This window comes from Apodemus sylvaticus, chromosome 2, assembly GCF_947179515.1.
Source record: "Apodemus sylvaticus chromosome 2, mApoSyl1.1, whole genome shotgun sequence".
Lineage (NCBI taxonomy): Eukaryota > Metazoa > Chordata > Mammalia > Rodentia > Muridae > Apodemus > Apodemus sylvaticus.
Window position 1 is genome coordinate 53668920 of NC_067473.1, and position 14734 is coordinate 53683653.

Here is a 14734-nt window from a genome sequence, read left to right on the forward strand (position 1 = left end):
AATAAACAAGTTAAACAAAAGTTTTCATAGCTCTCTGCTTCCTGACTGTGGACACAACATCATTAGCTGCCTCTTGCTTCTGCTAGCTTACTGTTTCTGCCACAATAGACTAAGTTCCCTGAAACCGTAAGTCAAAACAAACCATCCCTAAAAATGCCTTCTCAAGTATTTTGTTATAGCAACAAGACAAATAACTAAAATACTCTGTCTGGGGGAAAAAGAAAAAAGAAAGAAAGAAATTGCCATATGCTAACGATTGTGTAATCTAGAAGGTTATAATTTAGAAACGAAATGTCCCCAAAGCTCACTGACTGAAATCACCAATCCATCAATGTTTAGAGGTGGCATAACTGGCAATTGGATCATGAAGCTTTTAAGTTTCATCAAAAGGTTAATCCATAAATGAGGGCTATTGGAAAGACTCAGCATATAAAGGTTCTTACCCCAAGCCTGACATCCTGAATTTGATCCCTGAGATCAACATGGAAACAGAAAAGTGACTCCTCTTACCTCAACACATTTGCCATGTCATACACATGTCCCTATGCCACACAAAATAAAATATAGCTAAAAACAGAAAACCCAACCATAATGGACTATTGGGAAATGACAGATTTCCGGAGGCAGTGCCTAGTTGAAGAAGGAGCAGCAGAAGGCACGCATCCTTAAAGGGTATACTTGGTTCTAAGGGCTGGAATGTACCTTTTCCTTTCTCCCGTGACCATGACATGAGCAGCTCTGTTCCACACGCACTCCCTGGATGACTCATCACACTCTGAGGACCATGGAGCTATATGGCCATGGACTGAAAACCCTGAAATCATGAATCCAAATAAATCTTTCCTCTTTTTGTTTATCTCAGAAATTTTGTCACAGTGATGGTATAAAACTGACTATAAAATCAGGCATTTGTTTTTTAATTGAACTATAGAGGGCAGATATATACATTTCCTAGGGCAATTTTGTGGGAAACTGACCTTAGAAAAATTCCCAAATTACTGTAAAAATATGTAGAGCAGAACCAAAAGGCAAGAAGAGGTATTTCTAACTCTAAATGCCTATTTGATTTTAAGACAGAGAGGGTGCCTCACTGTGTACCCCAGGCTAGTATTAGATTCACGACCATCTCCCCACCTTAGTCTACTAACAACTGGGATTTCCAGTGTGATCCACCATGCCCAGCTAGACCTTTAAAGTTGCCTTGCATTACTCAACTGTACCACTCCTTTCTAATATTTGTCTTTTGGAATAAGACTATGAGAATGACTTGTAAAACAACCAAGAAAATGCTAATCAAAAGCTACTAAATGCCGAGAGTGGTGGTACACACCTGTACTTTCAGAACTGGTAGGCAGAAGTGTGGGGAGAAACAAGCTCTTAAGGTCATCCTGAGCAACATAGGAGTTCTAGGCCAGCCTAGCCTCTGTAAGACCTTGTTTCAAAAAGCAAAAAAACTACTAAGTAAATTCTTAGTTTAAAAAAATAAGCCTTCCTGGGCTATACAGAGGGTTTGAAGCTAGCCTGGGCAACTCTGAGAAGTTCTGTCTCAAAATACAAAGCAGAAAAGATCTGGGAACATAGCTCAGTGGTAAAGTGATTACCAATCATGCTATTAAACATTAGAGGTCATAATTTATCATTTCTTTCTTTCTTTTTTTTTTTTTTTTTTTAAATTCTGCATTCTAGAGACTGGGAGAGGGAAAACCTGTTGCTTTAAAACAGTAACAAGTTAGCCGGGCTGTGGTGGCGCACGCACGCCTGTAATCCCAGCACTCTGGGAGGCAGAGGCAGGCGGATTTCTGAGTTCGAGGCCAGCCTGGTCTACACAGTGAGTTCCAGGACAGCCAGAGCTACACAGAGAAACCCTGTCTCGAAAAATTCCACCCCCCCCCCCAAAAAAAACCAAACCGGTAACAAGTATCTTGTTTTGGTTACCAAGCCAACCAAATTGATCCCATGGAAGCTAGAGTACATTGCTCATCCTCCTCCTTCTAAGCTGCAGAAAGAAAGGGAGTAAAGGAGAACAGAGAGGACTCTTTACAAGGAGAGAAAAGCACTTACACTTCAAGGACTTTCTAGCCACAGATGCCAGGTGCTACCCACTGAAATCCAGGCTTGGACTAAGCTCCACATTCTCAAAGGGCCATCTCAACTGAAGCCTGGGCTCAGTCAGCAGGAGGAAGCTGCAGCTCCCACTAGCAGCACATTGCAAAGAGGCTGCAACAAGAGAACATGTTCGTTTAAGGTCTAATTCCAGTCACCTTCTTCACACAGCAGCAGAGCAGATCTTTACATCGTCTTTCTTTCTAAGGGTATTTATTCCATGACTCTGTGATGAAGATGGACAGGCTATGGCCCAGCAATCTTTCATTAGCTCCAAGTCCTTCATTATACTTCACAGAACATCTGCAAAGTGCCTGTCTCTGTCTTTAATGATGCACAGTTGCCCCAGGACTCACTGCTATGCCAATAGCTCTAAAACTGACAAATCAACCAAAATCACTGACTGGGCCTCAACACTGCAAGCACACACCCATACGGAAGCCAAAGAAGTCTAGCTGCCAAGATTTAGACTCAAATCATGGCTGCTAACTAACCCTGCCCCAAAACAACTTAAACCGAATTACTTGAAATTCTTCACAGAACCCAAGAGTTCTGACAATCAGAAAATGAGTTTCTGGAAATAAGATATTCAATGAGACATGAAAAAAAGTAATATAAAAGTGTCTGCTGCAATTTTTAAGGAAAACCAACAAATGACAGATTTATTTAATGAAAGTTGCTAGGAATAGAGGCAAAGATAGTCTAATCTCAACTTCCTGTTGTAAGGTTAATAGACCCGGGGCCGGAGAGATAGCTTGACCATTAAGAGAGCACTTGCTGCTCTCAGACAATGTCAAGGTAGAAGAAAACATTTGTTTAGAGAGCAAACCAATAGCGTAGGTAAGGCAGCTTCTTGAAAGCCAAAAATACAGAAAATTTACTTTCATTCTTGCCAACCTAAGTAAAGTTCTAACAATTCAAATATTAGATGAGATTTTAAATTTTTATCACATTTTAAGCTTAAATTCTAAACCGTCATTGAAGTTCAAAAACAAAACAAAACAAAAAAAACCCATGTCACTTAGCAATTCTACTTCTGAACATATATCCCAAAAAGAAATGAAAGCAAGCACATCATATATAAGCCCTAAGAACCCTTCGCTAAGTGAGAAAAGTCTGTAACACCACAAAAGTATTGATTCCAGAGAGCAATCCATTCAAAGACAACAGAATGCTGTGGGAAAGGAGAACAGGGACTGGTTGTGTTTCAATGAGTATAAATTAGCTTTTACAGGAAAAATACTAGAGATGTATGGTAGTAACAGAAACAGTGTCAGTGTATTTTACTGGGCTGGAGAGGCCGCTTAGCAGTCAGCAGTACTTAGCAGTCAGCAGTACGTGCTGCTCTCCAGAGGACCTAAACTGAATTCCTAGCACACACATTGGGCAGCAGCTCACAGGGAGCCGATGCCCTCTCTGGCCTCTGCAGGTGCCCACACAAGTAACATACTCCCACACAAATAGTTGAAAGCTAGGCCGGAGCCTGTAATCTATCAATGGTCAGGTTGAGGAAGAAAGATCATGAATTCAACGGCAGTCATGGCTTCACAGTGGGACTTTATCTCAAAGCAAAACAAACATGGCTAAAATGGTAAATTTTGTTCTGATTCTTTCTCTCACAATAAAAATTATCCACAATCTCTGGGCATAGTGGCACACGCCTTTAATTTCAGCACTTGGGAGGCAGAGACAGAGGATCTCTGTAAATATGGATCAGTATAGTCTACATAGCAACTTCCAGGCCAAACTAGGTCTACAAAAAAAAGGAAGGTGGCTCAATGGCTCAGTGGTTAAGATCAAATACCGCTCTTAACAGAAGTCCAGGGTTCACTTCCCAGCAACCACACATCTGATACTCACAATCACCTGTAACTCCAGCTTCAGCTAATACCATCTCTGGCATTTGTAGGCACCCGCATTCACATGTACAACTCATACACAGAAACACACAAATAATAAAAACAAACAGGCATCTTTGAGACAAGGTCTATGTGACCTTGGCTATACTAGAACTCACGGTGTAGAACAGACTAACCTCAAATTGAAAGAGATCTACATACCTCTGTCTCCTGAGTGCTGGTATTAAAGGCATACACCAAAACATATGGCGTAAATACTTAAAAATCCACAAAATCTGGCCAATGGGATGAGGTGGCTCAATGGGTAAAAGCTCTTGCTGCACAAGCCTGACCAGCTGAATGCTATCTCCCAATCCCATTTAAGGCAAAAAACCAGAATCCCAGAAGATTTGCTCAGACCTTTTTTGAGTGTCCACACATGCACAGTAATAAGTATTTTTTAAATACATAAAATATATTTTTCACTAGCCTGATCTACAGAGTGAGTTCCAAGACAGACAGGGCTGCACAGAAAATCCCCATCTCAAAAAAACAAAACCCAAAAAACAGTCAATAAATAAATAAATACCAACAAAAAAAAAGAAAGAAAAAGAAAAAAAGGAAAAAATTTTTTTCATTTTCCCCATAAATACCAATGCAATAATAGATGAATAAATATTTGAAAAAGTCTTGAGAAAAAAATCACCCTGGGCAGTGGTGGCGCACGCCTTTAATTTCTGAGTTCAAGGCCAACCTGGTCTACAGAGTGAGTTCCAGGACAGCCAGGGCTACACAGGAAAAAAAAACCCTGTCTCGAAAAAGAAAAAAGAAAAAGAAAAAAATCACAATTGTTAGAAAATATAGCAGTCCTTTGATGATTTTATGTTTAAGACCAGGTGGACCAGAAATAAATGAATCCAGGCAAGAATGGATAACACCAGAAAACAGACAACCATACCCACAAAAACACCATCACAAAGATTCCAATACTCTAAAGCCATGTCTTCCATGTCCAATTAATGCAATGGGTTCATTTAACTTCACTTCACTTTAGGTAAACCCATGCCTAGCTGATCACTTCCATACAGAATGCTGTAAGTAGATTAGTCAAGTCTCAGGGTGGCCTTCCCTCTTTCCTTTCTTCCTTTTGCTTACTTACAAACTCAGTCTCTTCCAGTGTATATTCATCCCTTTATTCATTAAGCTAACTAACCCTCAGAATTGTATAGAAAACTTTATTTTCTAAGAAGGCTTCCTTCCAAAATCAAGTTATGTTTTAAAGGTCATTTAACTAGAAGACAAAAATAAATCAATAAAATATAAACTAAATTAGAAAATATAGTAAATACAACTGCTAGAGACAAAGCAAAGGTCTTAGCAGAAGAATCAAGGAATGCCAGGTAGCTCCCCTCTGTGTGCCTGTGGAGAAGCCATCATCCAAGCTAGGGGAAGACTTTCCAGGGCAGCTGCTTTGGGGTCACCCATACTCTACAAGGAAATTCAGGCAGAGGAGGCCTAGGTAACTTGGAGACTCACATACTTAGAAAGTGATGGAACTGGGACAACAATCTGCATTATCTGTCTTTGATCTGGTACCTGCTAAGTATGAGAAGAATCCTGGAAGAGACACCTTAGGCCACCAAAGGAAAATGAACCAACCGGGAGGGGAAGGAAAGATTCTGAAAAGGTTTGTGTGTGGATGTGCAGCTGAGAAGCACAGGTGCCACACCATGTAAGCAGAAAGGCTTGCGCCTTACTATTTTGTCTCCTAAATAAATGTCTTAAAATCCCAGTCAGGAAAGAAATAGAAATTAGAAACTGATAGCCATGGTCCATAACCTTTCTGACATGCTACTTTAAGAAATGTCCATGGACATGTGACAAATTACATACCAAAATATCAACTGAATCCATTAAAGCATGACTTTATTTCATCTTTTTTTTAAAAATACTTTTTATCATTCAGTTTCCAGAAAGGACTACAGAACCTGACATTTTTAAGATAGGGTCTCATGCCTGCTGGCCTCAAGCTCTACCTCTATCTCTACCTCTATCTCTACCTCTATCTCTACCTCCCAAGTGGTTAGCACCATAGGCAAGCAGCATCACGACTGGTTTACGCAGAACTGGGAATCAAATCTTTAATGCATGCTAGACAAGCAACCTACCAACTGGGCCACACCCCAGCTCTAAACTATAACTTAAGATAACTTCTAGCCCACAGACTGTCTGTTCTGTAAAAGAAACAACTTAAAACAACTAAGCAAGCTGGGCAGTGGTGGCTCACGCCTGTAATCCCAGCACTTGGGAAGCAGAGGCAGGCGGATTTCTGAGTTCGATGCCAGCCTGGTCTACAGAGTGAATTCCAGGACATCCAGGACGGCTATACAGAGAAACCCTGTCTCGAGAAAAAAAACAAAAACAAAAAACAACTAGGCAGCATAATTACTAGCCCTAAAAAGATGCAGTCTTTGTCCCCATAGCCTTCTAAATTGTCTAATTGTGTATACACACTGGAAGTGGCCAAAGGAAAGTACTAAGTATTCAGAACATGCAAACTGCTGTTACATAAGGATTTCCTTTAGATCTAATTCAAAATAACTTAGTTTCTTTTAAAACATTTTGGAGTTATCAGTGACATCCCCTTACTACAGAGAAGACCATCATGGCTGCAGAGTTCTGAGAATTTTGGTGAAAAACTCTGTTGAGTAATGAATAAAGGTTCATCAGAAAACACCTGTTTTGGGCTGGAGAGGGGCTCAAGAGTTTAAGAGGACTGACTGGTCTTCCAAAGGTCCTGAGTTCAATTCCCAGCAACCACATGGTGGCTCACAACCATCTGTAATGGGATCCAATGCCCTCTTCTGGTGTGTCTGAAGACAGCGACAGTATACTCATATACATAAAATAAATAATTCTTTTTAAAAAAAAAAGAAAGAAAAGAAAACACCTGTCTTAGCTGGGCTTGCGAGAATGCACCTGTAATACCAGCACTTGTCAGATAGAGGCAGGACGATAAGGAGTTGCATAGGTTTCAAAGCCATCCTGGGCTACAGGAAACTGTCTAAAAAGGAAGGCAAAACAAAGAAAAAGGAGACAGACAACATCAAAACTTTCGAAAACAGAGAGATACATAAACTAACTTGTTGTTGCTGTTTGGTTTTTGAAGACAGGGTTTTTCTGGGTAGCCCTGGTTGTCCTGGAACTCAATCTGTAGACCTGGCTGGCCTTAAACTCCCAAATGCTTTGATTAAAGACAAAGCGCCACCATCAGCCAGCACATAAACTATCTTACGAGACAAACCTAAAAAAGGCTGAAATCTGCCTGGGGATAGGATGGACTTAGGTGAGGAAGCTGAATCCTATAGCTCACAATTATAAGCATCGGGTACAACTAAAAGCAGATACCCAACTCTGTATAAGCAGCACTAAAGACACCTAGATTTTCTCCTTGACTCAGCACAAACGGAGTATTATCCTCCCATTCTAAAGGAGGTTTTCCTCTGTGGTTTACTCTGGCAAGACTCAATAGGGTCTCTGGATGCCCAAGAAAAGACTCAGGTCAGGTAAGGACGAATATCATCTAAAAACACAAGATGAAATGAAAACCTAGACCCTTGGTTCTGTCACCTGCCCGCATCCCTCTTGTAGCAGCTAACACACAGGCAGCCTAGCTTACAATCTCCAGGCACGAGACTAGGAGACTCTGCTCCAAGTAAAAGTAACCCAGAAAAGAATGAGCAACAGGAAGACAGAGACAAGAGAATGAGTCAACATGGGTGGCAGCCTATCCTGAAGCCGAAGCAGAGGAAAACCAAGTTCAAGCCTGAGCCACACAGTAAGATCTAGGCCAATCTGAACTATGTGGCAAACTCCTGTTCCAACTACTACCGCCCCTTTTCTATTTTCCCCACAAACATGGGAAAAAGTTAAGACAAGCATAAAACATTGCAGCACACTATAATTCTAGTAGGAGGCTGATACAGGAGGATCCAGAATTCAAAGACAGCCTGGGCTACATAATGAAACTCAGACCCATCTCCCCCACCCCACCCTAAAAAAGCTGGAGAGAATTTCTCATTCAAGGAAGGATTTACCTTAAAAGAATAAGGTTCTGAATTTGAACCCTAGAACCCACAATTTAAAAAAAAAAAAAAAAAAAAAGGAGCCGGGTGTGGTGGCTCACACCTGTAATCGCAGCACTTGGGAGGCAGAGGCAGGCGGATTTCTGTGTTCGAGGCCAGCTTGGTCTACAGAGTGAGTTCCAGGATAGCCAGGGCTACACAGAGAAACCCTGTCTCGAAAAACCAAAAAAAAAAAAAAAAAAAAAAAAAAAGTAAATGAATAGACATAATAATAAATTAAAAAACCCCATTATTGTTGAGAGATGTGACTGAGTACTTGAGTCCTTTCCTAACAGATGAAAAGCCTTGGGTTTGATTACTTAGCACTGCAGGTGGTGGGGCGTAGTAAATTTAAAAAAAAAAAAAAAAAAAAGATGTTCATTTTCTGGTCAAGGGGAGTCAGTAGATTCTGAATATGTATTCCAGGCCGTCTCTCCCAGCTGCAATGATGACGTCACAGTGAAAAAAGATCAGTGTTTAGTTCGATCATTTATTGATTCTCAATTGTGAGTAATGACACACCACCCAGTAATGACTCACGGGGATGGGACGCAGTGATTGGCCACCCACCCGCCATAAAGGGCCCCACTCATGTTGAAACTGAGAGCTTGTTAGTACTCAGTACTGTTAGCTGATACATCTTATGTAAAAATAATAAGTGACAGCAGTATTAAAGACATCTATTTGTAATTAAAGTATGTTTATTGAAATTTTTCCTATTTTTATCATGTGCCATTTCATATTATGAATTATGAAACTTCTTAATAAACTTTATTAGTAAAATAAGTATTTTCACTTTATTTTAAAGAAGACTTTTAGAAACTTTCCCTTAAATTTATATAAATTTATTAAAATATAAATTTATTAAAACAGTAAAATTCATCATATTTTAAGTTGTTCTCTATGAAAAATATACCCTAACATGTATATAATCATAAAAATATTTTAGCAAATTAACAAAAATTAGTAAATATGAAACAAAATAGGTGTTATCTCTGACTATTGAAATGACTCTGTTGATTGAAACTATTGTTTCAAAAAACAGCCAAGCACCAGTTTGTTATTCTAGCATGGGGGAGGCAGGGACAAGTTCGCTGACCAGCCTAGCTTTCTCTCAAAGGAGCTGGACATTGATTTCTAAAATGGCACTCAAGGTTGTCTTCTGACCTCCATCTGCATGCATGCATGCTCCTTCTCACACATAAACATGCATATATAAGACAAATGGTAAGACAATAAGAGGTTTAAGGTAACCTTAATTATCCACCAAATGAAATAATAATTCAAGAAAATATTATGAAATCCACAAGAAAGAGGTGAAGGAAATTCCCTAGGGCAGTGTTAAGAGGGATTCCCAGGACAGTAATTAGGCAACAGAACCAAGGAACCAAGACAGATGAAAGGCTCAGACACACTAAAATTCTCAGAAAAAAAAATAAAAAAAATTTTTAATTAAAACAAACAAACACATACACACACACACACACACACACACACCCCTAGGCAGCTCAGTGGTAGACTACGACTTTCATCCTGGCACTGGGGAGATAGAAGCAGAGATCTCTGAGTTTGAGGTCAGCCTTGTCTACAGAATGAGTTCCAGGATAGCCAGCTCTACACAAAGAAACCCTGTCTCAAAAAACCCATACCTGTGTTAAAGACTCTATAAGGCTCAATGGCTGATTAAAACTTCTGATGATAGAAAGTTAGAATGATGCAGATACAGAGCCAAATTATCTTGACCATTTTTAACCCCCTCAATCGCCATTCATTGTCCTTCAAACTTTAAGGTACATTCTTAGCAAACCACTAACTTCTACCAGTCCAAAGGCTAAAAAAACGTTACCAGATAGTACCTAAAACCTACTTAGAGCCAATTGTGGTGACACCGTGCCTTTAATCCTAGCATTTGGGAGGCAGAGGAAGGCAGATTTCCATTGAATTCAAGGCCAGCTGGTATACATGCCAAGTTCCAGGCCAGCCAAGGCTACATACAAAGAAAAACTGTCTCAAAACAAAACCTCTAGAAAACAAAAGAGCTACAGCAGTATCCCTGTTTCTTTCCTATGACCTGCTCAACCAAAGGCCCACCAAAAATTCCATAAATTCTTAGATTTGACTTTGTTTTTTACTCATTTTTTAATACCTCTGTCTCTCTGTCTCTGTCTCTCTGTCTCTGTCTGTCTGTCTCTCTCTGTCTCTCTGTCTCTCTGTCTCTCTGTCTCTCTCTCTCTCTCTCTCTCTCTCTCTCTCTCTCTCTCTCTCTCTCTCTCTCGTGTGTGTGTGTGTGTGTGTGTGTGTGTGTACGTGTGTAAGCATGTGCACAGAAGGGAGCATTAGATGCCCTGGAATGAGTCCAGGCAGTTGTGAGTTGCCTAACAGGTGCTGGGAAGCGACCACTGACTCTCTTAGCGTAAGGACTCTTAAGCCTGAGCCCCAGCCCCACTTCCCTGCTCCATAACTAATACAATCTCATGTAGCCAATTCCATAGCACACAGAAATAAAGGCACCCCGAATTCATGTCTGTAGACCACAATCATTCATATTTGGCTCAAGAATAAACTCTTACGGTGGTTGGGGTGAGGGCTATTTTAGAAGCTGATAAATCTTAAGGCTACAAGCTTATTTCAGGCCAACAGGAAAAATAGGTTATCAATATGAACACACACTATGAACATTTGGGAACAAGTGACTTATATATATACATAGAAAACAAATGGCCAGGCAGTACTGGCGCACGCCTGTAATTCCAGCACTCTGGGAGGCAGAGGTAGGCAGATTTCTGAGTTCAAGGCCAGTATGGTCTACAGAGTGAGTTCCAGAACAGCCAGCCAGGGCTACACTGAGAAACCCTGTCTTGAAAAAAACCAAACCAAAAAAAAAAGATTTGAGGTTATATAGGACTGCAAAATAATAAAAACTCAAACATGGGGTTACTTGAAATTACTGAAAACAGTAATAATGAATTGTGCTCAAAGAAGGATATCTGAGTGATTGGTCATGACAAGATCCAGGGTACAAATACATGACCTGAAGAAAATAAAGGAATGAAAAGACCCAAGTGATAACCGAATTGTTCATTTAATACTCCATGTAGGCACTTGCTGCCAAGCCTGACTACCTTAGTTAGACATCTAGAATCCACATCAGAGGGAGAGAAATGACTTCCACAATTGTCTTCTGCGATCCACAAGTGTGTCCACACACAAAACACACAATAAATTTAAACACTGAAGATGTCCAAATGATGATGTATAAGTATGTTAGGTATTCTTCACCCTTTTTCTACTATATTTTCTGCTCCAGCAGGCTGTCTTTCCCCCTTTCCCCTCCCCCACCTTGATCAGGGTTTCTCTATGTAGCTCTGGCTGTTCTGGTATTCATTATGTAGACCACACAAGCCTGAAACTCAGAGATCCACCTGCCTCTGCACCTGTCTCTGCCTCTCCTCTGCCTCTCCACCTCTGCCTCCTAATGTCCCCTGGCTGCTGGTTGACTAAAAGGAATCCCAGAAGAAGACTTAGCAAATAAATTCTTCCAGCTCCCTCACTGCAAATGACCTCAAGTTCTGTCACCAAAAAGGCACCATTCTCCCTCAAAGAAGCCAAGTAACTGTTACTGCTCCTCTCTCTATTCCTTCCAGAAAAAAAAACCAGTTTAGCTACAGGTTATAATATAATTTCTTCTGATAGCAGTATACCTGCAACTTTATAAATAGTATCTTTCTAACAAACTGTCCTGGGGCACATAGAGGGGATCAAAGCTGTGATCCCAGTTACTTAGAGGCTGCATTAAGTGAGTCAGAGGCCAGCCTAGAGAACTGAACAAGTCTCTGTATCAAAGTAAAAAGTAAAAAGGAGGGGAATATAGCTCAGAGACTAACAATTTGCACATGTGTGAGGCCCTAGGTTTAATCCCTAGTACCTCTAATTTAAAAAAAAAAAAAAAAGAAAAGATTAAAACACAAAACCAAAACAAAACAAAAAACAGAAAAAGAAAACTCTCCCTACTAATTTTTCTGTCAAGTTGGTCATGTGTTCCTGTTGAGATTCTACGATGAACAGATTCAACAGAATAATGGGAACTGGGGAGAGGAAGGTGACTACTACCTCAAATAAATACTACATACATTAAGTTCTATGTTGAAGAACGTCCCTAAAGATCTTGAACATATTACAATTAATCATCATGAGTACACTATATGGTTAGCACAGATTTGTTTGTTTTGTTTCCAATTACCAATATCTAGAAGCTGTTTGTCCATGATAGGTACCCCAGTACTGATTTAAAACACAATTAGTAGACACAGCAGGGAAGAGCTCACGTAGTAGGTTATATTTTAGAAAACTGTATGAAGACCGAAGAACTGTAACTCCCTGTAAAAACTACATGAGGCCTACATGGGGAGCCTACGATGAATCTTTTTTTTCCTCCTCCTTTTAGCCCTGATTGTCCTGGAACTCTGTAGACCAGGCTGTTCTGGAACTCAGAGATTAGCCGGCCTCTGCTGAGATATCTCAACTGAGATTAAAGTCGAGCTCCACCACAACCAGCAAAATCTTGTTTTCCCACAATATAAACAAGAACAGGAGTGTCACATTTACACATAACTCTCAGAGTTAAAGCGGCAAATGTTTTTTTTTTTTAATTATGTACTTGCAACCTAGGGGTTTATTTAAGAGGATACAGCACCATTAAATATCATCTATGAGTTAAACAGAGAAGGGAGAGCAAACAAAAATATGTGTGTGTGTATGAAATGCAAAAATGATGGGTGGAGAGAGAGCGAGCGAGCGCTAGAGATGTAGGCTAGACTGCATCCCAGCACCAAACACAAGGAAAAGAAAGCAGGTACTAAGTCAGTCTGTATAATAGCTCCTTAGTTTTCGAAGAATTTCAGAGTTCAAAGACTAAAACCTAAACACTGTCAGCAAACTCACAAGCTAGCAAAACTCATAAAAGCCGGGCGGTGGTGGCGCACGCCTGTAATCCCAGCACTTTGGGAGGCAGAGGCAGGCGGATTTCTGAGTTAGAGACCAGCCTGGTCTACAGAGTGAGTTCTAGGACAGCCAGGGCTACACAGAGAAACCCTGTCTCAAAAACAAATAAACAAACAAACAAAAACAAAAAACAAACAAAAAACCCTCATAAAAATAAAAGCATAGCAAAGGTGTGAAAATCAAGGGTGAAAATACAAAGCGTTAGTCAAAAAATGAAATACATGAACCCAAAAATTTAGGAAATCCGATAGATATTAACACACCACCACATGCTCACATAATTATATAGACTAATTAATGTGGTTATGATATCCATCTTACAAATAAAAACGTACAAGTAGAAGAAACAAAGTAGGAATGTGATATAAAACAAAAGAACTTCAAAGATTTCCTGAAACCATAATTAATTTTTCATCGTATTATGTTGCACTCCAATGAGAGGAGGAAATTTGTACGAATACGAATCTAGAAGCCTGAGAAGTTTCGAGAATAACATGAGTGAAAATCGGCAAGGGGTGGGTAAGGCTACCAAAGGGAAGGTATTGCCAGATGCAACAAACACTTGGATACGGAAGGTGAATCAAAAGCATCCTTACGTGAGAGGTGGAGAAGCATCTGGGGCTGGCTTTGGTTTAAGAGGATAAAACAGGGAAGCATAGCCTAAAAAGCAAAAGCGATGGTGGAACTTAAAGGAGGTCTAGATCCATGCCACAAGCGAGAGGTACAGAACTACAAAACGGATCCTACAGGACAGGGAAAGGGGCAGTTCGTGACCAATCAGTGGGCACTAGTTTCCGAAAGGCGGCATGTGCGTCTGTGGCTGCTCAGCCCCACCCCATGGCACTAGCTCCTTCGGATCTCCCAAGGCCAGCCGCTCGGCTCAGGCGTGGATCCCACTCGGCCCTGGTCCCGCGCGGCTCAGAACAGCCTCTCCCCGAACCTCACCGAACGCTGCAGCTCCCCAAGCCAAAACGAGGCGCGCTCCTTTCCGCTGGGATCGGGGTCGTGGTACAGCGCCTGCACCGCCTGGTACACGAGCTGCAAGGTTGGCTTGGCTCCTTCCATGGTGGTGGAAGCGTCGGCGATGACAGCGATGAGTGCGATACTCCTCCCAAGGCTTCTGCTTGCTCTGCCTTCAAGCGTCCTCACTGTCTCGGCCACAGCCTCTCCCTGACTGGCGCCATCTCCTCCTTTCTGGCCGTTACCAGGGAAGGAGGGGGTTCCTCGTAGAAGTTGCCCCCTCGGAAACAGCGGATAGGTCGTTTTCAAGTTCCTGGCTCCTTTTTGTCTTGTCTTCCCGCCAATCCCAGACTCTAGAGTCCGGACGCAGATTCTCGCTTCCACACCTCCCGCCTTGCTCTCAGAGGCCTACCTCCGCATGACACAAACCACGCAGAGAACCTAAGCCGAGCTTCACCAGACCGGAAGCGGCCGTCCGTACACTTTGGCACACTTCCGCCTGGTGCACCACAAACTGCCTCCTTCCTGGCACGCCTCTTCTTGTTTCCCCCGCCTCCTCCCGGAAGTGACCCGGCCTGACTACGAGGACCAAGGGGAAGTAGGTACGAGGTAGTGTCCTAGGTTCGTAAGTCTTACTTGAGCTTTAAGACCCGCTACACGTAGCATTCCTGACCTAATCTTACCTCCTCAGCAGTGAGTCCAAAGTCT

The 14734-nt window shown here is 41.4% G+C and overlaps 1 protein-coding gene across 1 annotated transcript in view; it reads right to left on the reverse strand.

Annotated features, from left to right (window-relative positions):
- Tnpo3 (transportin 3) overlaps positions 1-14471 on the reverse strand; it is a 78299-nt gene extending 63828 nt beyond the window's left edge. Inside the window, 1 exon segment of the mRNA XM_052173350.1 lies at positions 14012-14471. Within this exon segment, the coding sequence (XP_052029310.1) occupies positions 14012-14131 (120 nt within the window). The 5' untranslated portion in view covers positions 14132-14471.
- Positions 14472-14734: the final 263 nt, after the last annotated feature.